The following is a 20,435-nucleotide window of genomic DNA, read 5'->3' on the forward strand; positions in this document are numbered from 1 at the left end:
CAGGATGTCTACTGTTCACTGTAGAAAAACAGCATATATGTGCCTTTTGTACCATGTGCAGAACAGAGATGGATCTGTGAATTGCAGAATTTGTGGACATGATTGAATAATGTGTTTGTGTTTTGTTTGGAGATTATTTTTCATTAAAAAAAAGTGAGCTGGTCACAAATCTTTCCATTAACTTTCCATTAGTCAAGTCTTTTTTTTTTTAGAGAACATGATGAAATAGCAGAATTATCATTATTATCATAAAGAATAATAAATCTTCTTTAAATGCAGCTATATTTTGCATTCCTTGCTCTGGCTATTTTCTAAATACTTAACATTTTTCCATACAGCTTTAGTTGCTTGTTTGAGGAATATTTAAACTTTTGGATTCAAGCCAGGTCACTAAATACACTGATGAGCTCAGGGTCATCCAAAGGCCCACGGGACCCTGGAAGACAACAGAGAAGTATTACCCAGTGAAGAGAAAGCCTTCACAACAGCTGGAAAGATCAAGCGTACCCTCCAGCAGGTAGGCTCTGTCATAAAGAGGACTTCACCAGAGCAAATGCAAGGGGTTTTCCACACTACATGTAGCAGAAATGAAGGAAGTCACATCTGTGAGGCATTGTGGATTTAGTTTTGTCATGGGCATATACTGCTGCCAAAGGAACTGGTTCCAGTGAATTTACTAATGTAAATCCAAACCAAAGCAGATGGATTGAACTCATTTAATTGAGTTGAAATTAGTGATTCAACTCATCGAAGGACCCAAACCTGAACTTCACTTCTAGGAGTAATAAAGTTGATTTTAGGATGAATAATAAGTGTTTTGGATTATATCATTTGCCTAGATTAAGCCTAATCTCACTGGACAGTGTTGGTTAATGGCCAAGTCAATCACCTGACGTGAATACATTGGAATGCCTCCAGACGATTGTTGACTGCAAAAGGTTTGCAACTAAATATTTAACCTAAAACCTTAGATAACAGCCAACAGTCTACATTTTTTAATTTCAATTATTTTGTGATGGAGTACAGAGCCAAATTGATGATTAATAATGTAATGTGTAGTCAAGATTGTCAGGTTCACCCTAACAACATTTGAGTTGGTCATTTTTAGTTTAGTTTACTTCAATTACCTATTATTTTCTGGTCTATAAACTTTCTGACCAGTGGGGGCAGCAATACGCACGGAAGCCTGTTGTCTACCGGAAAAAGAAAGGCCGAAGAAGAAGACTGCCGCAGCCACAAAACAACCAGCTAACTGTTAGCATAACTGGCTATCGGATAGATAGCTTGAGTTAGCAAACCTTTAATATGCACCGTAAATGTGTACAGAAGAAGGAACAATAAAACTACAAACTGTTTGATTTAGGTATGTAGACAAGTTTAATTCAAATAAAAACCAATAAACGCAGGTGCAAACGCCATGCCGTGCTAGCTAACATGCTACAAATATGGGCATTAATGCTTTACGGCTAAATTTACCGGTTTTCCTTTAGATTGGTAAACGGCAGCTGCAGCTAACTGTTAGCTGGCTTAGAGGCACACGTTAGTCCCAACAATATGTCAGAATATCCGGTACTAATTTAATGTTTAAATACTGTAAAAACTGCCTTTGGTCAATATATATATATATATATATGGGATTCTGACCTGAACATTGTTACCTGGCAGGTGCTGAGTGCAGCCATCCAGGATGTATGCTGTGTACAGACAAGCACACACTCCTACTGCTGTGGAGTTTTCTGTTTACTGCAACTTCATATCGAGTAAGGAGAAGAATCTGGTTGTTGCTGGTACATCTCAACTCTTTGTCTACCGGATTATCCACGATGTGGAGGTAACTGTAATTGTCATCTTGCAGAGTTTCATGCTGTCTAGGTTTAAAATGTAAATGCACAAGATTCCAGGTGATGTGTGTATTTTTGTCATTGTTTCAGAGCACATCAAAGAGTGACAAGTCTTCAGGTATGTCCACATGTATTATTCACAACATAAAGATTTTACTAATTTACATTTAGTCATTTGGCATATGCTTTTAACCAAAGCGACTTACAATTGAGGTATAAAGCATGCAAAATATCTAAGCCTAATGATGATAAACAAGAGAATTTGCAGTTCAGCTTCACTCTTTCCTCCTGCAGATTCCAAATCTCGAAAGGAGAAACTGGAGCAGGTGGCGTCCTTTTCTCTCTTTGGCAATGTCATGTCCATGGCCAGCGTGCAGCTTGTAGGAGCCAACAGAGATGCACTCCTTCTTAGTTTCAAAGATGCAAAGGTATCATTATCTAAGCTGTACAATGACTGAATTTTTTAAATTAAAATTAAATTGGAATGACATTTGGGTGTGTTTGTTGTCTCACCAGTTGTCTGTAGTGGAGTATGACCCTGGGACACATGACCTCAAGACACTTTCTCTTCATTACTTTGAGGAGCCAGAACTCAGAGTATGTGACAAGAACATAGATATGTGATCTTGGTTTAAATTGGGAGACATGTTGAAATGTTTCATTTATGTTCTCTTCACATTTTCAGGATGGCTTTGTACAGAACGTACATATTCCCATTGTCCGTGTCGATCCAGAGAATCGCTGTGCTGTAATGCTTATTTATGGCACCAAGCTTGTAGTGTTGCCCTTCAGAAAAGACACACTAACTGATGAACAGGAAGGTGGAGTTGGAGAAGGGTATGCTTGCAGTTTACTACATAATCTGCTCCTTAATGCTTCTTAAATATCTGGTGGAAACTGTGCCCCAAAAACTAAACTTCTCCACTTTCATCCTGCTGCTATAGGATTTTAAGATTTTAAAAGTTTTCGGGGCCGTGCTAAACACAACACTGTCTGTGAATCTCGTCTGCAGGCCTAAATCCAGCTTCCTACCCAGCTACATCATTGATGTCCGTGAACTTGACGAGAAGTTGTTAAATATCATTGACATGAAGTTCCTGCATGGTTACTATGAGCCCACATTGCTCATACTGTTTGAGCCCAACCAGACATGGCCTGGGTCAGTCCACTACATTATGAACTATAGAGTACCAACCCCCTTTTTATTCAACCAGTTGATCATTTACACTCTGTTGTTTTTCACTCTTTCAGGCGTGTGGCTGTGCGTCAGGACACGTGTAGCATCGTCGCCATTTCTCTCAACATCATGCAGAAAGTCCATCCTGTCATCTGGTCCCTCAGTAATCTGCCCTTTGACTGTACACAGGTCATGGCTGTTCCCAAACCCATCGGTGAGCTCAGTTCTTTTCTGTATCACTATGAATAAAGTTTACTGCATATAACAAGTTGAGTATTCATTGTTCACTTTTTGTTTCTGATTATATACGAATTCCTTTCAGGTGGTGTGGTGGTGTTTGCTGTGAATTCACTGCTGTATCTCAACCAGAGCGTTCCACCATATGGAGTTTCTCTCAATTCTCAGACAAATGGGACCACAGCCTTCCCACTGCGTAAGCATATCCTGAAAATAATTCAGTTCAATTCAGTTAATTTGCCAGATGACAACAAAAATCATCTCAAGGCATTTTACATAGAAGCAATTTCCCTCTTGGATTTAAAAAAAGGTTTGGGAATCTTGAATTTTGAATAATAATGTCAAGGCCCTACAGATTTATATAGATAATAACAACAACAAGTCTCCCTTGAGAAAGCACTAGGTGATAGTGGAGAGGAAAAACTCCCTTTAACCAAAGAAACCTCCAGCAAAGCTAGGCTGGGGTTGGGCGACCACCTGCCTTAACCAGTTGGGGTGAGTGGAAAGAGAAAAGCAACGAGAAGCAACAGACAAAACTGGGCAGGTTGGTAGGGTCAGGAACTGCACAGTGAAAACATACACCTCGGAAGCCAGTGATACCTTCTAAAGGTACAGAGAGATGTACTGTTGTAGGAGGAAAAACGAAACGCAAAGTTAACGATAGGCAATGGTAGCATATAAATGGATCAAGAGAGGACTGTAACTCAATGTATTGAGGTCTCACTATTAAATTATTCGACTTGGAGATTACCCTGACTATATCCTGAGAGTTTCCTAGTACAAAGACTGTGTAAGGTCCGGGGGAGACCAGGTGGAAGCACCTCTTAGCGTAACTAAGAGATGGTTCCAAGTTAAATTGAAGTTAAAGTCTAAAAGCTGGAGCTTAAGAGTAGAAAGTGTGTCTGCCTCCCTATCTGATTTTGTTTGTATTTTGGTCAAACAGGTATACAGGATGAAGTGAAGATCACACTAGACTGCTCCCAGGCTGACTTTATAGCCTATGATAAGATGGTCATCTCACTGAAAGGAGGAGAAATGTGAGTCATCTGGATTACTAAAAAAAATACAAGAGCAGTCCTGACAGTTTGTGATTTCTAATTCATGGTTTTCTTGTCGTTTTGCAGTTATGTCTTGACCCTCATTACCGATGGTATGAGGAGTGTCCGGGCTTTCCACTTTGACAAAGCTGCTGCCAGTGTCCTGACAACCTGTGTAAGTTGCATTTATTGCTACAGTTTGAGCAGCACTAATGTGATGATACAGGAAGTGTTTTTAACTAAAGCTGCCAAATTTTGCAGGGTTTTAGCATTTATACTCTTAAAGATGTAAAGTGCACTGTAAAGTGCCTTGAGATGACTTCTGTTTCAATTAGATTTAGTCTTAACATCATCACCCCCAGATGCTGCTAAGTCTGCTGAAAACAGAACTCTTCTGCAAATTCATATGTACTTAAATCTCTGTCCCATCTTGTATTTTTATGTCATGAAATGAAACATTTCTTCGTATAATACTTTGCTTTAATGTTTTTTACTTGACTTAGATTTTTTTACTTGCATTGTACCTCTTTTCTAAGTTGCTTTGGATAAAAGCTTGTGCCAAATGACTAAATGTTACATGAAATCGCCACATTTGCTGAATATTTTATAGAAACTGGATTAAGTTCAACCTTTATTATGTAAGACTATAGGCCATAGCTTTAAGAATTCAAGATTTATTGTAACTGATGTGTCACCAAATTCAAGAAAAATGCAATTTCTTTTCTAGAGCCAGTGTTTGCTTTGTACTTTCTGGGCTACTGTAAATACACAGTGTTTAATGGGACTTGCTCCATAGCTAGATATAAAAAGCTAAGCTAAGGAAAACATATGTTAGTATTTTCAGGTGATTACACACTACTTGCACACTTTTTTCCCAGAGAAAATTGTAACTAGAATACAGGAGACACGTTTTTCAAAATTTTACACCCCCCTCAAATCAATTCCTTTTATGATCAGAGTTCAGTCCTGTATCTTTTAAGAAGTCTAGAAGATCATTTATTTTATTCCATTCATGTGCAGTGAGATGCTTAGAGAATTGAATACTCGATTCAAGTGGGCTAAAAAAGGGCACTTGAGAAGCACACGCGCAAATAATAAATAGTTAGCAACGATCTTTGCTCTACACATGTAGATTCTTATGCCTGACTGACACTTTAGTATATAAAGGAAATATTGAATATTCAGTATATTATGTTTTGCCAGCTTTTGGATCATAAACATAAAATCTGCTATACTGTGGCCTCTTCTCCTCCAGATGGTAACCATGGAGACTGGGTACCTTTTCCTGGGTTCCCGTCTTGGAAACTCCCTGCTCTTGAAGTACACAGAGAAACTTCAGGAGACGCCACCAGAGGAAGGCAAAGAGAAGCAGGACAAAGAAAAGGAGAAAGAGAAGGATAGAGACAAGCAGGTAAGTTGTCAGGAAGCCATAACTCCATAGACCGGACAATTGTTAGTCTTTAAAAGTAAAGTCTTTGGAAAGATTCTACATCACTGTTAATGAATTTCAGGAGGAACCACCAAACAAGAAGAAGCGAGTAGAGTCCTCCGCCAACTGGACGGGTATGTTCAAATATAATTTTGGTGCCAGAAATAAGTTTGTGACCTGTCAGTGACAAACTTAGTTATACTTTCTCTGTTGTGACAGATGAGGTGGACGAGATAGAAGTGTATGGTAGTGAGGCCCAGTCAGGCACCCAGCTGGCCACCTACTCCTTTGAGGTAGGAAAGCTGAAAAACTTTATGGCATCATTGTAAATGCAGATCTTGATCTGCACGATCAAGAATTATTTTCTGTGTTTCCTCCCAGGTGTGCGATAGCTTACTCAACATTGGACCTTGTGGAATGGCCTCCATGGGTGAACCTGCTTTCTTGTCTGAAGAGGTATAGACATTTGAGTATTGTTTTTAAAGTTTCTGTAGATTTTGGGAGAGGCCGTATTTGAGGTAACTGACTTTGATTTGATTTTACCCAAAGTTTCAGAGCAACCCTGAACCTGACCTTGAGGTTGTTGTATGCTCTGGTTACGGCAAAAACGGTGCGCTGTCTGTGCTTCAGGTAAATCTTACACCTGCAATTTGTTGTTTGAAATGCATGTGATTGAAGCATGCATGATTAATGTCACTGCAACATCCAAAAACCTGTGGTCGCGAGGCCCGTCTGCCGCAGGTTCAGTGATGGTGCTAAAGTAAAGTCTGGGTCTACCAGGGCTGCCTCAGAGATCGACGGAGTAGCCTGTAAACACCCCAGACACAAGCTGAGCCTGAGTTCTCAAATACACAAAGTGAATGTTTGTGTGAGTCACAGCATTCGAATCTCCTCTTGTCTCCATTTGTTCTTTCTTTCATGCTTTGTTTGTTTCCATTCCGCCCTCAGAGAAGCATCCGACCCCAAGTAGTCACTACGTTTGAGTTGCCAGGTTGTCACGACATGTGGACAGTCATCTCAAGTGAGGTCAAGGAAGACAAAAAAGTACTGTGATTTTCTAACTAACAGCTTCAGGATTTCACTCTTATCAGTCTTCAGAATGTTCAGTTATGTATATGTGACGCCATTTTTACTAAGACGTTTCTTAATCCTTGTCCAGGCAGCGAAAACCGACGATTCAGACGATGGGGCAGAGACTGAAGCTGGCGAGGACGGTGAGGAGGGACAAAAAGAGAAGGAGGAGAAGGAGAAAGAGGAAGATGAGAAGACAGAGCCTCCCCTGGAGGATGATTCAAAGAAGCACGGCTTTCTCATTCTGAGCAGAGAAGATTCCACCATGGTAAAAACACACCGCACATCGCTTTACTCATCTTATGTCAGTGTAGTTTTGGTTTGAACAAATTGCACAGTAAGCTGGTTTTATGAATATTGAATTATTATATATTTAGGTCCGTATATAGCTGTTACAGCAGGACTAGGTTGCTGCCCTATACATACTGTGACCTGCTTCAGTTGTCTGCAGACTGTCGTGTTTGGTTTTGAGTGCATCAGTAAATGTTCTTTCTCCTTGCCTTCCTGGTGCTGAAATATCACTACTTTTCATCTCTTCTTTTATTCAAAGGTCACCACAGAACCCAACGAATCATTGTTAATTTTTTTCCCACAGTTTGTTTCTGTGATTAATTAATCAAAATGACGGCCCTAATAAAACCAAACATAAGCAATATCTCCAAACTGAGCTGAACGTTACTGTTACACTGCAGCTTAGGTGAGTTGCTGATGGTAACTGAATGTAATTATTGTGGCCTTTTTAGCAACAGCAGTATTTACCCCCACATCAGCTGCTAGTTTGTGAGGTTACAGCTTCAGTCTTTATCTCATGGTTCTCTAAGAAATGGCTCCACACACAGACAATTGTCTCTTAACAAAAGTTATATTTATATCCATTTTGGTCACTCTTAGCAACAACTTGGTACTTTCAGAAACAAAGACTGAAATTACACTGTAACTTTGAACGACACTGACTTGATGCAGTTTGATAGGGACTAATGACATTTTACTCTGAACTATTTTTGAAACCTTTTTTTTTTTTTAAAGTGGCGTGTTTAAAGAAAAAGACAGATCGGTAGCAAAATAAAAAATAGATGCCTGTTCATCATAGGGAATAATGAAATGTAGTTAGGTATGTGTATAATTACCTGTGATGTGTATGAAGGAAACCTGTGCTTTTGTTTAGATCCTTCAGACTGGGCAGGAGATCATGGAGCTGGACACCAGTGGTTTTGCAACTCAGGGACCCACTGTGTTTGCTGGAAACATTGGTGACAACAAATACATCATCCAGGTCTCCCCGATGGGCATTCGACTGCTGGAAGGAGGTAAAAAGAGACCAAAAAGTTGGGGAAAAAAAAGAGAAGCTTGAGTTATTTTTTTTTTTACACTGGGTTCTTCTGACAGCAAACAATAATAAAAGTAAAGGAGAAATTCAAATTAATATTTAACCATGAAATGGTAAAACTGCATTTGTCTGACAAACTTTCTTTAATCCTCTCAGTTACACAGCTTCACTTCATCCCAGTGGACCTGGGCTCCCCCATAGTGCATTGCTCCGTGGCGGACCCTTACGTGGTTATCATGACTGCAGAGGGAGTCGTCACCATGTTTGTGCTAAAAACTGACTCATACATGGGGAAGACACACCGGCTGGCTCTGCAGAAACCGCAGATCTCCACTGTGAGTAAAGAAAGAGTTTTATTGGACAAATCTGCTCCCTGCTGGTCAAAGTGAAGGTTTGCCTGTGACTGTATTGGAAACTGTACTTCAGAAACCATAAATGCAGTTATTACCTCAGCTAAACCTGCGTCTCCTATGACAGCAATCGCGCGTGATCACGCTGTGTGCGTACCGAGACGTGAGCGGCATGTTCACCACAGAAAACAAAGTGAGCTGCTCTGTCATACCGGACAGCATCATCAGGGGTCAGTCTGAAGCAGAGACCATCATCCAGGACCTCAGGTAAAAATTCCCATCACCTCCATAGTGAATCCTTCACACTCCGTCATTAACACTAACAGATGAGCTGATTGTTGTTTAATATGTAGCAGCACAGTTGACGATGAAGAGGAAATGCTGTATGGAGACTCCAACGCCAGCACAACACCTGCGAAGGAGGAAATCAGCCGCAGCTCTGCGGCACCAGGGCCTTCTGGAAGTGAGGGAAGCTCAAGCAAAGCAGAGCCCACACACTGGTGCATGATCGTCAGGGAAAATGGCGTCATGGAGGTATGGGCTGTTCTTTAGCTTTGTAAAAACTGTATATCAGTGATTAGACATATATGTATATATGTAAAAGCAGTTTGTACATGAACGTTTTGTGGTTCTTCTCTTATTCTAATAGATTTACCAGCTGCCAGACTGGCGCTTGGTGTTCCTGGTGAAGAACTTTCCTGTTGGTCAGAGAGTGCTGGTTGATAGTTCATCTGGCCAATCAGCAACGCAGGGGGAGGGTAAAAAGGAAGAAGTAACACGTCAAGGAGAGATCCCATTCGTGAAAGAAGTGGCTTTAGTTTCCCTTGGCAACAATCAGAGCAGACCATATTTACTGGTGAGTTCACAGTTCTGTTTGTTTGTCTTTGACTCGATTGAAAGGTTTTAGACAAAATAGTGTTTTTCTTGCTTTCTAGGTCCATGTGGAGCAGGAGCTTCTGATATATGAAGCGTTCCCCTACGATCAACAGCAGCCACAGAACAACCTGAAAGTACGCTTCAAAAAAGTAAGAGCTGCAGCTGAACATGAACGTGGACTATTGGATATCATCAGATTTAATTTGGTTTGAGTCTCAACTGTGATACATTTGCACAGGTGCCCCACAACATTAACTTCAGAGAAAAGAAAGCGAAGCTTAAGAAAGATAAGAAGGCAGAGAGCGGAGCTATCGAGGAGAGTTTTTCTACGAAGAGTCGGATTGCCAGGTTCAGATACTTTGAGGACATCTCCGGATACTCTGGGGTACATTTGTTGAAACTTATTTCAGCAGTGCTGGTAAGAACATTCCTCTTTAGTGCTGCATGAGTTATTTTTCCCTCCTTCTTGTTTGACAGGTGTTTATCTGTGGACCGTCTCCTCACTGGATGCTGATCACATCTCGTGGAGCGATGAGACTTCACCCTATGACCATTGATGGCTCCATCGAGTCTTTCTCACCTTTCCACAACATTAACTGCCCCAAAGGTTTCCTCTATTTCAACAAACAGGTGCACAGAGCACGTTGTTGCTTTTTTCTGGTTGTACTTCAGTAGATCCTTCTTTCTGTCTATTGTTGAAAAGTAATAATCCACAGGAACAGGGACAAAAACACAACTTAGACTTAGTATTACATCAATGAATGTTTTTTAATTGACACATTTTTGCAGATATTAAATACAGGCCCCATATTACCTGCCACTGACAGCTTCAGGTCAAAGCGTGCTGTTCAACAGCCCATTTCTTTCATCTTACTTCTACTGCTTTGCACAGTTTTTAGTGTATGTGAGTGTGTGTGTGTTTTCCCCTAGGGCGAGCTGAGGATCAGTGTCCTGCCCACTTATCTGTCCTATGATGCTCCTTGGCCAGTCAGAAAAATCCCACTGAGGTGCACGGTGCACTACGTCTCCTACCATGTTGAATCCAAGGCGAGTCTTGTCTGTTTCTTTCTCTCTGTCTGAGCCCACACAGCCCCAGAGGCACCACAGCGGCAACGTGACACAAATTCAAGCTCAGACACATTCCCAACACTGACACACCTGCTCTTGCATAATTTGGTGCAAAAGAAAAGCGTATTGATCGGGCTCCTTTGAAAAGTTGGAGATGAAAGCCCCCTGGTTTTAAAGTTTTCTTACTGCGAGAAGGGGAAAAAAATCAATGAGGGTGACTTTAAAGGATTAGTCTTTGAAGTTTTCTCTGCGTGATTTTGGATTTTTCAGGTGTACGCCGTGTGCACCAGCGTAAAAGAGCCCTGCACTCGCATCCCAAGAATGACGGGAGAGGAGAAAGAGTATGAAATCATAGAAAGAGGTTTGACACACACACACACACACACACACACACACACCTATTGTTTATGTCACTGGTTAGAACCCCCTGCCATGTTACTGATGTCTTCCTTCAAATGTCTTTTAAACTAGATGTTATTGAAAACAGCATATGGTTAAATGTTTCTTCCAGTTGCCGTTTTAACATTTGATGGTGGTTTCAACAGTTTCTAAATCACTTTGTTTGAGCTGTTGTATAGTTAGTCATAGATATAAAGACATTGACAGAAATGTATTCATGATACAGGATTGTTACATTAAAATGTGGCTTTTCATACCAGTACATTTCATCTTGTGTTGACTTAAACTACCTTGAGTTGACAGTTTTTCATGACCTTTCATGCCTGACGTTATCCTCTTCAAAAACACTACACTACATATTTTTTCCAACATTTCAGTTCAGGCACTTCTGATGGTCTTGTTGGTGGACAGGGTTCAGCATGTGACCAGGGGGCAGAAATGTTGTGACTGATGAGTGTGTAGCTTGTTGTAGGAGACCAAAGTAACACAGGGGGTCAGTAACACATAGATTTACATATATTTAATTTCTTTGAACTGAGCTCTGAGCCAACATGGCGGCAGAGCAGACGCAGTTCTCTCCACTAACTGCTTCAACATTTAACATTACTACAACGTGCAACGTATTTTAAGTAACTATTTTACCTGGTAATGAATAACTTTGATCTGTTACTGCAAACACACATTCATCAGTTTAAGCTAGTTGTTTTGAACTGTTTCTAAATGACTTTCAGCTACAGTATTAACAGTTTATTTATTAGTAGCTGCCATTTCTATAGTGTTTTTAGTGGTTTCAACTGTTAATAAGAAAATATGTGTCAAACTGAAACCCTGAATCAAAGCTGGCAGGTTTACTTATTTTGTAACAAAACATTTCGATGAGCATCGCATCTTGTCATCCTAGTTTTTCTGTTACATAAATATGCCGAAACATTCCAGTTGTTTCTCCTGTCATCCTGCAGATGAACGTTACATTAACCCTCAGCAGGAGAAGTTCTCCATCCAGCTCATCTCTCCAGTCAGCTGGGAGGCCATTCCCAACACCAGGTAAACAGGCTTTTCTTTACACATCACAGCTTTTAAGGACAGTTTGCAAAAATCATTTGGAACCTGGTTTAAGAGATGTAAGGCAGCAGTAAATAAAGTTTGGTTTGGTTTTCTTCCACTGGAGTCACACGTGGCTGCTTTCTATATTTCACTTAGGGTCAGTTGGAAGTAACTTAAAGTGTTTGTGTAAGTCAGTGGTCATTTATGTGCTCAGTACTATTCCCAGTCTTTTCACTGAGGAGAGGAAGCACACAGGTAAATCTGGCCTGTGTTCCAGTGTTATTCATGTCAGTGCTCTGTCTTCACAAGGATCGACCTGGAGGAGTGGGAACATGTTACATGTATGAAGACAGTGGCGCTGAGGAGTCAGGAGACGGTGTCCGGGCTGAAGGGCTACATCGCAGCAGGAACCTGCCTGATGCAGGGGGAGGAGGTCACCTGCAGGGGCCGAGTGAGGAACACGCCACACCAGCAGCACACCAGTTGATGAAAACATGAAACAAACCCATCCACTGACGACTTCCTGTTTTATTTTGTGTTCAGATTCTGATCCTGGATGTGATTGAAGTGGTGCCAGAACCAGGCCAGCCCCTCACCAAGAACAAGTTCAAAGTGCTGTATGAGAAGGAACAGAAGGGCCCGGTGACGGCTCTGTGTCACTGCAACGGCTACCTGGTGTCCGCCATCGGACAGAAGGTCTCAGGCACACACACACCCTCACATCACAACAACCACAGTCTCATATCAGATCTTTATCTTACAATGCTGCCAGTGTTCGCACCAGGCCAACGTCATTGTGTTGAAAAATGAAGCAGAGCGTGACGGCCTCTGTGTTCCCCCAGATCTTCCTGTGGGTTCTGAAGGACAACGACCTGACCGGCATGGCCTTCATCGACACGCAGCTCTACATCCACCAGATGTTCAGCATCAAAAATTTCATCCTGGCCGCCGACCTGATGAAGAGCATCTCACTGCTGCGCTACCAGGAGGAGAGCAAGACACTGTCACTCGTCAGCAGGGTGAGGGCCTTTAGGTTGAATAGTTTCTTGTTGGTGTTAAGAGTCCAGACCAGAAGAGGTTCCCAACAATCAGGCCTCAGTGTTGTACTCAACTGTGAGCTTCTGTACAAACAATGAACTGTATTGATTACGATGTACATTATTGAAGAGTGAGGGCAGGTCTGGCAGCTGGAGATCATTCAAAGGCTGAAGCTGGAGTTGGATGTAAGTGTGTTGTTGTTGTTTTGGCACCAGGATGCGAAGCCCCTGGAGGTGTACAGCATCGAGTTCATGGTGGATAACAACCAGCTCGGCTTCCTGGGTAAGATTTCTAAAAAACCTTCAAAAGAAAATTCAGTTTCAGCACGTCTCCCTCTCATTGACCTTTTCTTTTCCTTTTAGTGTCAGATCGAGACAAGAACCTCTACGTGTACATGTATTTGCCTGAAGGTAAGTCTTCCTGTTAGACCCACAAATGTGATGTAAGTGTCAAATGCTCGTCCGGTTACATAATGTGTGCTCTGTGTGTGCAGCTAAAGAGAGCTTTGGAGGGATGCGTCTGCTGAGGCGAGCTGACTTTAACGCAGGAGCCAACATTAACACCTTCTGGCGGATGCCGTGCAGAGGATCTCTGGACGCTGGCAGCAAGAAGTCTCTGACCTGGGATAACAAGCACATCACATGGTTTGGTAAGTGGTCAGGTTTCCTGACAAACAGGATAAGGAAGGAGGGAGCTTTGTTTGAAATGCAAGCTCCTCTCTGGGTGAGTTCTCTCCATCTGCATCAGTCTAGTCATACTCTGCAATGGTCTGAAGCAATTAGCAGTACTTCAAATACCTAAGTTAAATGTGCAGTAAGCCATCTTTATTGTCTGTTGCCACAGCAACCCTAGACGGAGGAATCGGCCTGCTCCTACCCATGCAGGAGAAAACGTACCGCCGTCTGCTGATGTTACAGAACGCCCTCACCACCATGCTGCCTCATCACGCTGGTCTCAACCCAAAGGCCTTTAGGTTCGTCTCTGCCTGCGGTTCTGGAACTTGAAACTTTTGCCTTGAACTGATATATGATGTATAAATATTGTCTGATTTGTATCCTGCGTTCAGAATGCTGCACTGTGACAGACGGAGTCTGCAGAACGCTGTGAGAAACATCCTGGACGGAGAACTCCTCAATAAGTACTTGTACCTCAGCACAATGGAGCGCAGCGAGCTGGCCAAGAAGATCGGAACCACTCAGGACATAGTGAGTTCACCAACAGAAGCTGGGACGCAGTGAGGTTTCCTTTTCCTGATTCTGATTTCATTTTATTCTTCTTTCTCCAGATCCTGGACGACCTGCTGGAGATCGACAGAGTAACGGCTCATTTCTGAGTGCAACATTCCCACGTCTGTCTCCTCCACCAAAAGCTCTGTTTTTGAAACTGTCTGTGAAAACCTCTTTGTTTTTTCTTACTTGATGGACAAAAAAAAAGAGGGAAGCCTGTTTTCTTAGAATATTTTGTATTAAAAACATCTGTAAAAGTAATTACAGAAGTCTGGTGTTTTTTAAGTGTTCAATTTGAGGTGATGAAGACAGAAAGGTCTTTAAACTGGAGGTAGAACATTTTATTATTATTAAATACTATGAAACTTTATGTTTAGGTGGCATTGGATTGTTCTTTTGACCTGAAGTGTACTCACTGCTGAATATTACAGGGGGAACCAGGAAGTGGTTTAATATTTAGGCATTACTAGTGTTAGAGAGAATCATACTGCAGAGAGAATAAATAGATGCCAGTCTCTTTACAAACAAGCTGATGATTTATAAAAAAATAGATATGTGTAATTTCTTCAATTAAACACATGGTAGGTGGAGAGTAGAGTGGGTTTGGTACTTCACAGTCCTCATGTTCAGTTCAGCTCGCCCGTTTTCACACACAAACACCAGGGCAGCACCGTGACCTGACAAAGAGTCCTGGTTGTTGGATTGCATTAAGGTGCACATGGAAATGGTCCTTTGTTATTCGCTGGTCCTTCAGACTGGGGGAGCTGTGTGCTATCTCAGGTACTCGTATATGTCAGCGTCCAGATGTATAAGACCAAAATACGACAGCAGGCTCAGGAGTGAACGTGTCACACTCATCACTGCCATCTCCGACCTGAAGAAGAGGTCACAATGGTTTGTTAATGTCTTCTGTCACAACACTAGCGTTTATACACTGCTCCACAAAAGTAAAGGGACACTTTTTAAAACGGAGTTTAGCATCAAGTCAGTTAAACATCTGGAACATTGGTCTGGTCAGTTAAGTAGCAGAGGGAGTTGTTAAATAGTTTCAGCTGCTTTGGTTTTAATTAAATAACAACGTGTGAACTAGAGGGGCAACAAAGAGACGACCCCAGAAACAGGAATGGTTTTACAGGTGGAGGACACTGACATTTGTCCACTAGTTTGCATTTGGCTTGGGTCAATGTCGCTACTGGTAACATGAGGTGATACCTGGAGCCTACGTACCATTGTCAGAAGGTTTGCTGTTTCCCAGCACAGTCTCAAGAGTTGAGTTGCTGGAATTAAATGTCAGTAAAATGGACAAAACCTGCCACATCTTTTTCCACTTTGATTTTCAGGGTGTCTTTGAATTCAGTCCTCTCTAGATTGATCATTTTAATTTCCATCAAACAATGTGGAATCCTTCCATTCCTAACACATTACCTAGCAAATATCAGTATAAATATCCAGCATGATTTTTTTTCTTCCAGTGAGATTTAATATGTTTTTTAAAGTGTTCCTTTAATTTTCTGAGCAGTGTATTGATAGAATAGAAACTAATTATATTTACCTCAAAACCAGCTCGAACTTTAGACTCTCCCACGTTGTCCTAACCCAGCTGAGGACCCAGAACCTGTGCAGGATCCCTGCCTTCTCCGCCTGAATCTTCCCCCAGCCTCGCACCGCACTGAAACACATTATCATTTCTCCACATTAACAACATGGTAGCTGCCAGCTGACGTGTTATGACAGTGCTCACTTGGTGCCTATTTTAGTCAACAATGGTTGCTAGTAGCATGAATGGTTTATGTTATGTTGTAGTTGATTGTTTTTATTTAACTATCCTGTCTATGGTGGAACGATGAACTGTTGGCTATTTGTAAAAAGAAGTATAATGTAAACACGTTGTACCAGACATTATGGATGAAGCTCATAGACTCATGCATTTGAACAGTTTAGAGTCAGAAGATGTTTACTCAGTGTCAAACTGCCTTTCACACAGCTGGAACATCTCTGAACCAGCCACAGTTTTTAAAGTCCTGGAAAAGCTGTTGTGCTCTAGAAGCTGAAGTTCTCTACAGTCAGAGCCACAGGTAGAAACCCCACTGATTCCTGGAGTCGTATATTCTGCTCACTTGGTGCTGCACTAACCTCTTGGCCATGACAAAGTAGCGGTCCACCGGTGCTCCCAGAGTGATGTTGATGCTTCGGACCGTGTTGATGTTCCGGAAGACCAGCAGCATGGGCCGGGGCATGGCCTTGAGCACCTGCATGATGCTTTCAAAGCGGTGGATGGCCATTTCACGCATGTAGGCCGTCTCCTCTCTGCTCAGGATGTTGGACAGACCCAGTTCCCGCATGTTGATGGGTCGCTGCAGTAGCATCTCACAGAAGAGGAAGTACTCTGCAGAAAATAAGTTACAGAGGAAATGAAAAGGATGACTCTAAACATTGCGTAATAAAATATTAATGTGACAGTACTGTCGTTATAACAAAGATTTACCACAAAGTTAAATGTAGAACACTCCTCACCTTTGACCCCGAGGGCATTAGAGTACTTCTCCATTGCCGCCTTATTTCGCAGGATTATGGACCTCCACAGTTTACAAAGGGCCTCTCTGTCTCTGAGGGCAAAGGTCACAGCTAATAAATACACTGGCTGATAGCAAAAGACAGTTTATTAAAAGAACTCACTCAGATCTTACTGCTGACTGAGGTACTCATACAAGCCGTGGTCCAGCAGCACCAGCTCAGCCTTGTTGTCCGGGCCTCGTCTCACTAGAACTGCCAACGCAGGAAACACATAAATAAGGATTGGTCGCAAGGATGCTGGGGCCTGTTCCATATATGACAATTTATGCATATACTGTATATGGAGACTGATGTACCCACCATTTCCAGGATGAGGGTCAGCGTGGATGAAACCGGTGTAAAATATTTGCTCAGCAAACGTTCGAATGAGTTTATTTGCAGTCTGAAAGACAAAGATTTAATGACAGTCGTCCAGCAGCATTTCTACAGTAAATCTATTCTAAATGTCACGTGTTGAGTACATGAACCTACATCTTTCAAACTTAACCCTTGTCTTTGAATTTCTTCCACATTGTTGATTTTGCAGCCATTGCAAAACTCTGCTGTGAGCACTCTCTTTAAAGAGGAGAGACAAAAGACAGGGAAGCTTTAGCCATGTCAAACTTGTTTTGGACCATTAGTAATAGTACTAATACAAATAACTAACACTAATCTTACCTTACTAGTTTGCTTCCAGAAGACTTTAGGTATGACAACAAATTTGAAGTGTTTCAGTTCCTCTGCACACCTCTCAGAATTCCTCGCCTCGTTCTCAAAGTCCAGCTCTTGACCCAATGTGCCCTTCAAGTCCTGCAGACATGTAGAATAGATTTAATAAGAAGCCAAAGACCTTCCTCACACACATATTTAATCTATCAGTCACAAACTAAATGTATCTCTGTACTTTTAGGACCCATCGGAATCCAAAACTTGGGTGCATTAACTTCACAATATCCAGCAGGATCTCCAAGGTTCTGATATCACCGTCAAATCTGTCCCTGAGGTCAATGTATTGCACCTGTGGAGGGCAGAAATTCAAACATTCACTTTGATTCATTTACGTCTGTTTCCCGCCCCACTGAAAACTGGTCATGGTAAAACTGGCTTGCTGGAGTTGAGCTCACCTTTACAGCAACAGGAGTCCCATCAAACAGTTCTGCTTTATGAACCTGTGCCAAGCTGGCAGCAGCTATGGGCTCATAATCAAAGGTTTTAAAAAGCTCGACTGGCGTCTTGTTGAAGTCTTCTAAGAAGAGAGCATCTACCTGTGACAGACACAGACACGACCTTAAGGACTGTCCTCTTTCCTCTGCACCACGAGTGTGTGTGTGCTGCAGTCCTTACCTCTTTGTACCGCCGGTTCAAAGCCTTGTCTTCCAGTATTTGCAGGGTGCGGATGTACTCAGGGGGCAGGAGGTGGTTGAAAGAGCACAGACCTTGGCCGAGTTTGATGTATATTCCTCCGTTCCTTACAGCTCCTTCCACCATGCACTCTGCTGCCCTCTGGTGGCAGGCGGACATCTCAGCCAAGTAGGATGGACTGCTCTAGCAGGGGAGGACAGACGGAAGACATGACTCTCCACACAGTATAAACATCCACTGTGAGAAATCGCATCCACGTTAAACCTGTGACCATGAACCTTTGACCTTCGTTAATACTGTTTTTTGTGGCACTGTTTTACTTTATTCCTAAATTAGCAAAAAGGAACAAAACAGGAAGAAATACGTTGTGATCGTTGTGCTACTTTTTAAAAGTTGCATAACTTAGTTTGTGCCTAATCTTCATATGTGTTATTATGTAACGCATGATACGTCAGAGATCAGTGATCAAATTCAAAACTGGCTAATGCAGAAACTAATTAATGTAATGCCTGAGCATTAGATTAATCAATGCAGGGGTTATTATAGCTGTTTCTGTTCATCTCTTTTTCTCAATAACCACCCCTAATCTGTCATAAAATAGCACCCAGAGGCCAAAACACAGCATGTTCTTTTTATAACAAACCACAAAAGCTTTTTTTAACTCTATGTGGAACCTACTTCATCCAGACCACGAAGAGTCACACTAGTGGTCCACCAGTAATCCACAGAGATAAGGAGTCCCACAGAGAGAGATCTGAGGTGGCACAGATAAAAAGCTTAGTGGCACTTCAAAGGCTTAAAGCTACACATTGTGGCCCCCACCCACAGGCCAGAGAGTGAACAGATCATCAATGACAATTTAGTAAAGTAAATATGTCTTGACTATGACTTAGTACAGCACAGACCAACCTGCAGAAGCGTCCAAATCCCTCAATTACAATCCTCATCTTCCTCCTCTCTCTGGGTTCTGACACAGCGTACTGTGCACCAACGGCCATTGGTACACCCACAGAGATCGCAGCAAGTGTCTTCCATAACAGCCCTCTGCGCTTACCTTCCCTGGAAGAAGGAGGAGGAGAAGAACAGGTTCCACTTCATCAAGACAGCAGCATCATCACAGACACAAGTTAACCAGCGATTATGGTCTGACAGCTACTTGGTACCTGAGTGAACTGAAGAATCTGGGTGTTTGCAGAGATGAGCCAGGAGGTGGGTATCTTCGGAGAAGAGCCACATGATGCAGACACAACCTTAGCTGAAAAAGAAAAAGCGCTGTGTGAGATCCCCCCTCCCAATTCCACAGCTGAAGCTACTGACCTGTTTCTTTACTAAAGAGAAAAACATATAGCATATTGATTTCACATGATATCTTACTCCTTTTTAACTACAGTGCCTGTCTGTCCTGTGTAACAGGGTCAGCAAGTGAGCTCTGAACACACCACTGGATTTGGTCCTCACAAACCTTTAAACAGGAGCAACTCTAATTTAAACAGAGCTGCTGGCAAAATATGCTGAACAGACAGCGAGACAACAATTCATGTTCCTGCTTACAAAAGCTGCATTAAGCTAAGTCCCCACTGGCTGACCAAACATATGGCTTTCTCCAGTTATTATCGTTTTGTAGTATTTCCAGCATGTTTAAGCACGAGATGAGCCCAGATAGTGCTTCTGAGTAACAGCACAAGCACATCAAGTACAGTGTGTGTGTGTGTGTGTGTGTGTGTGTGTGTGTGTGTGTGTGTTGTTTATGTGGCATGCTGGAAAGGAAGAAGGAGGGGGTGTAGTGGGTGCAGATCAAGGCCAACATGACAAGCCGGGATATTTGGTTGTTTTGTTCACTGTCTCTATCTGAGGGACAAAATGTCTCCAGCTGACAAATTGATGTACAGATAGCAGTGATGTCAGGGACCTGAGCACTGGAAAATCGAAGTGTTACTTAAACACCAAGTGTCTCTTCAAGATTCATCACCCCCTCAATGAATGACAGTGAATCCATGCTGGTCTAATCTGTGATTATTTACACACACATTTGACCTCATGAAGTAAACTACAACTGTAATGTAATGTATGTAGCTAAGCTAGCTTTAAAAAAAATTTAAATTAAAAAAATCCCATTTCAGACTTGTCTTTGAGTCTTTCTGTACACACAGCTTTAGCTAACTGTCCAGTAGCATGTATTTCTACCAGCTAGCACTGTTTTACTCACATAGCCGTTAGCTAACTTTAGCCAATGCTCATATGAAAGCGAGCTCAAATTAATATATACAAAAATACGACTGTTTTACCACTCCCCGCGTCTCTCCTGTCATGTTTCTCGGGTTAATAAGCGGCTCAGCTCACAGTCATGAGTTATTGTCCTTCCTGATGGGAATGTAACCGGGCACCGACCGTCTGCTTTAG

At 42.0% G+C, this 20,435-nt stretch overlaps 2 protein-coding genes across 4 annotated transcripts; one reads left to right on the forward strand and one right to left on the reverse strand.

Annotated features, from left to right (window-relative positions):
- Window positions 1-1,205: 1,205 nt before the first annotated feature.
- On the forward strand, window positions 1,206-14,372 carry cpsf1 (cleavage and polyadenylation specific factor 1). Its single transcript, XM_026347932.1, has 38 exons — window positions 1,206-1,363; window positions 1,666-1,831; window positions 1,932-1,959; window positions 2,136-2,269; window positions 2,358-2,438; window positions 2,527-2,678; window positions 2,854-3,000; window positions 3,093-3,232; window positions 3,341-3,451; window positions 4,199-4,292; window positions 4,380-4,467; window positions 5,548-5,703; window positions 5,804-5,855; window positions 5,941-6,014; window positions 6,103-6,177; window positions 6,271-6,351; window positions 6,670-6,765; window positions 6,881-7,060; window positions 7,958-8,099; window positions 8,276-8,454; window positions 8,597-8,736; window positions 8,823-9,003; window positions 9,119-9,325; window positions 9,405-9,494; window positions 9,584-9,730; window positions 9,823-9,975; window positions 10,276-10,392; window positions 10,684-10,774; window positions 11,772-11,856; window positions 12,166-12,307; window positions 12,400-12,552; window positions 12,699-12,875; window positions 13,110-13,176; window positions 13,257-13,304; window positions 13,388-13,543; window positions 13,738-13,867; window positions 13,961-14,099; window positions 14,180-14,372. Exons 2-38 carry the CDS (start codon window positions 1,688-1,690, stop codon window positions 14,225-14,227), a joined length of 4,425 nt encoding a protein of 1,474 aa, XP_026203717.1. The 5' UTR covers window positions 1,206-1,363; window positions 1,666-1,687; the 3' UTR covers window positions 14,228-14,372.
- Window positions 14,373-14,404: 32 nt separating this feature from the next.
- On the reverse strand, window positions 14,405-20,435 carry adck5 (aarF domain containing kinase 5). Of its 3 annotated transcripts, none has more exons than XM_026347934.1 (15): window positions 20,376-20,435; window positions 19,199-19,290; window positions 18,945-19,094; window positions 18,714-18,789; window positions 18,018-18,218; window positions 17,798-17,938; window positions 17,578-17,691; window positions 17,352-17,483; window positions 17,166-17,249; window positions 16,995-17,076; window positions 16,808-16,886; window positions 16,635-16,726; window positions 16,254-16,506; window positions 15,673-15,789; window positions 14,405-14,994 (listed from the first exon to the last, which is right to left on the reverse strand). In XM_026347934.1, the coding sequence occupies exons 1-15, from the start codon at window positions 20,379-20,381 to the stop codon at window positions 14,892-14,894; spliced, it is 1,722 nt and encodes a 573-aa protein (XP_026203719.1). In that variant the 5' UTR covers window positions 20,382-20,435; the 3' UTR covers window positions 14,405-14,891. The 3 variants fall into 3 exon arrangements, with proteins under 3 accessions (XP_026203719.1, XP_026203718.1, XP_026203720.1); XM_026347933.1 differs by having other exon boundaries at window positions 20,321-20,430; XM_026347935.1 differs by lacking the exons at window positions 18,945-19,094; window positions 19,199-19,290; window positions 20,376-20,435 and having other exon boundaries at window positions 14,406-14,994; window positions 18,018-18,213; window positions 18,714-18,770.

Source organism: Anabas testudineus, chromosome 11, assembly GCF_900324465.2.
Source record: "Anabas testudineus chromosome 11, fAnaTes1.2, whole genome shotgun sequence".
Taxonomy (NCBI): Eukaryota; Metazoa; Chordata; class Actinopteri; order Anabantiformes; family Anabantidae; genus Anabas; species Anabas testudineus.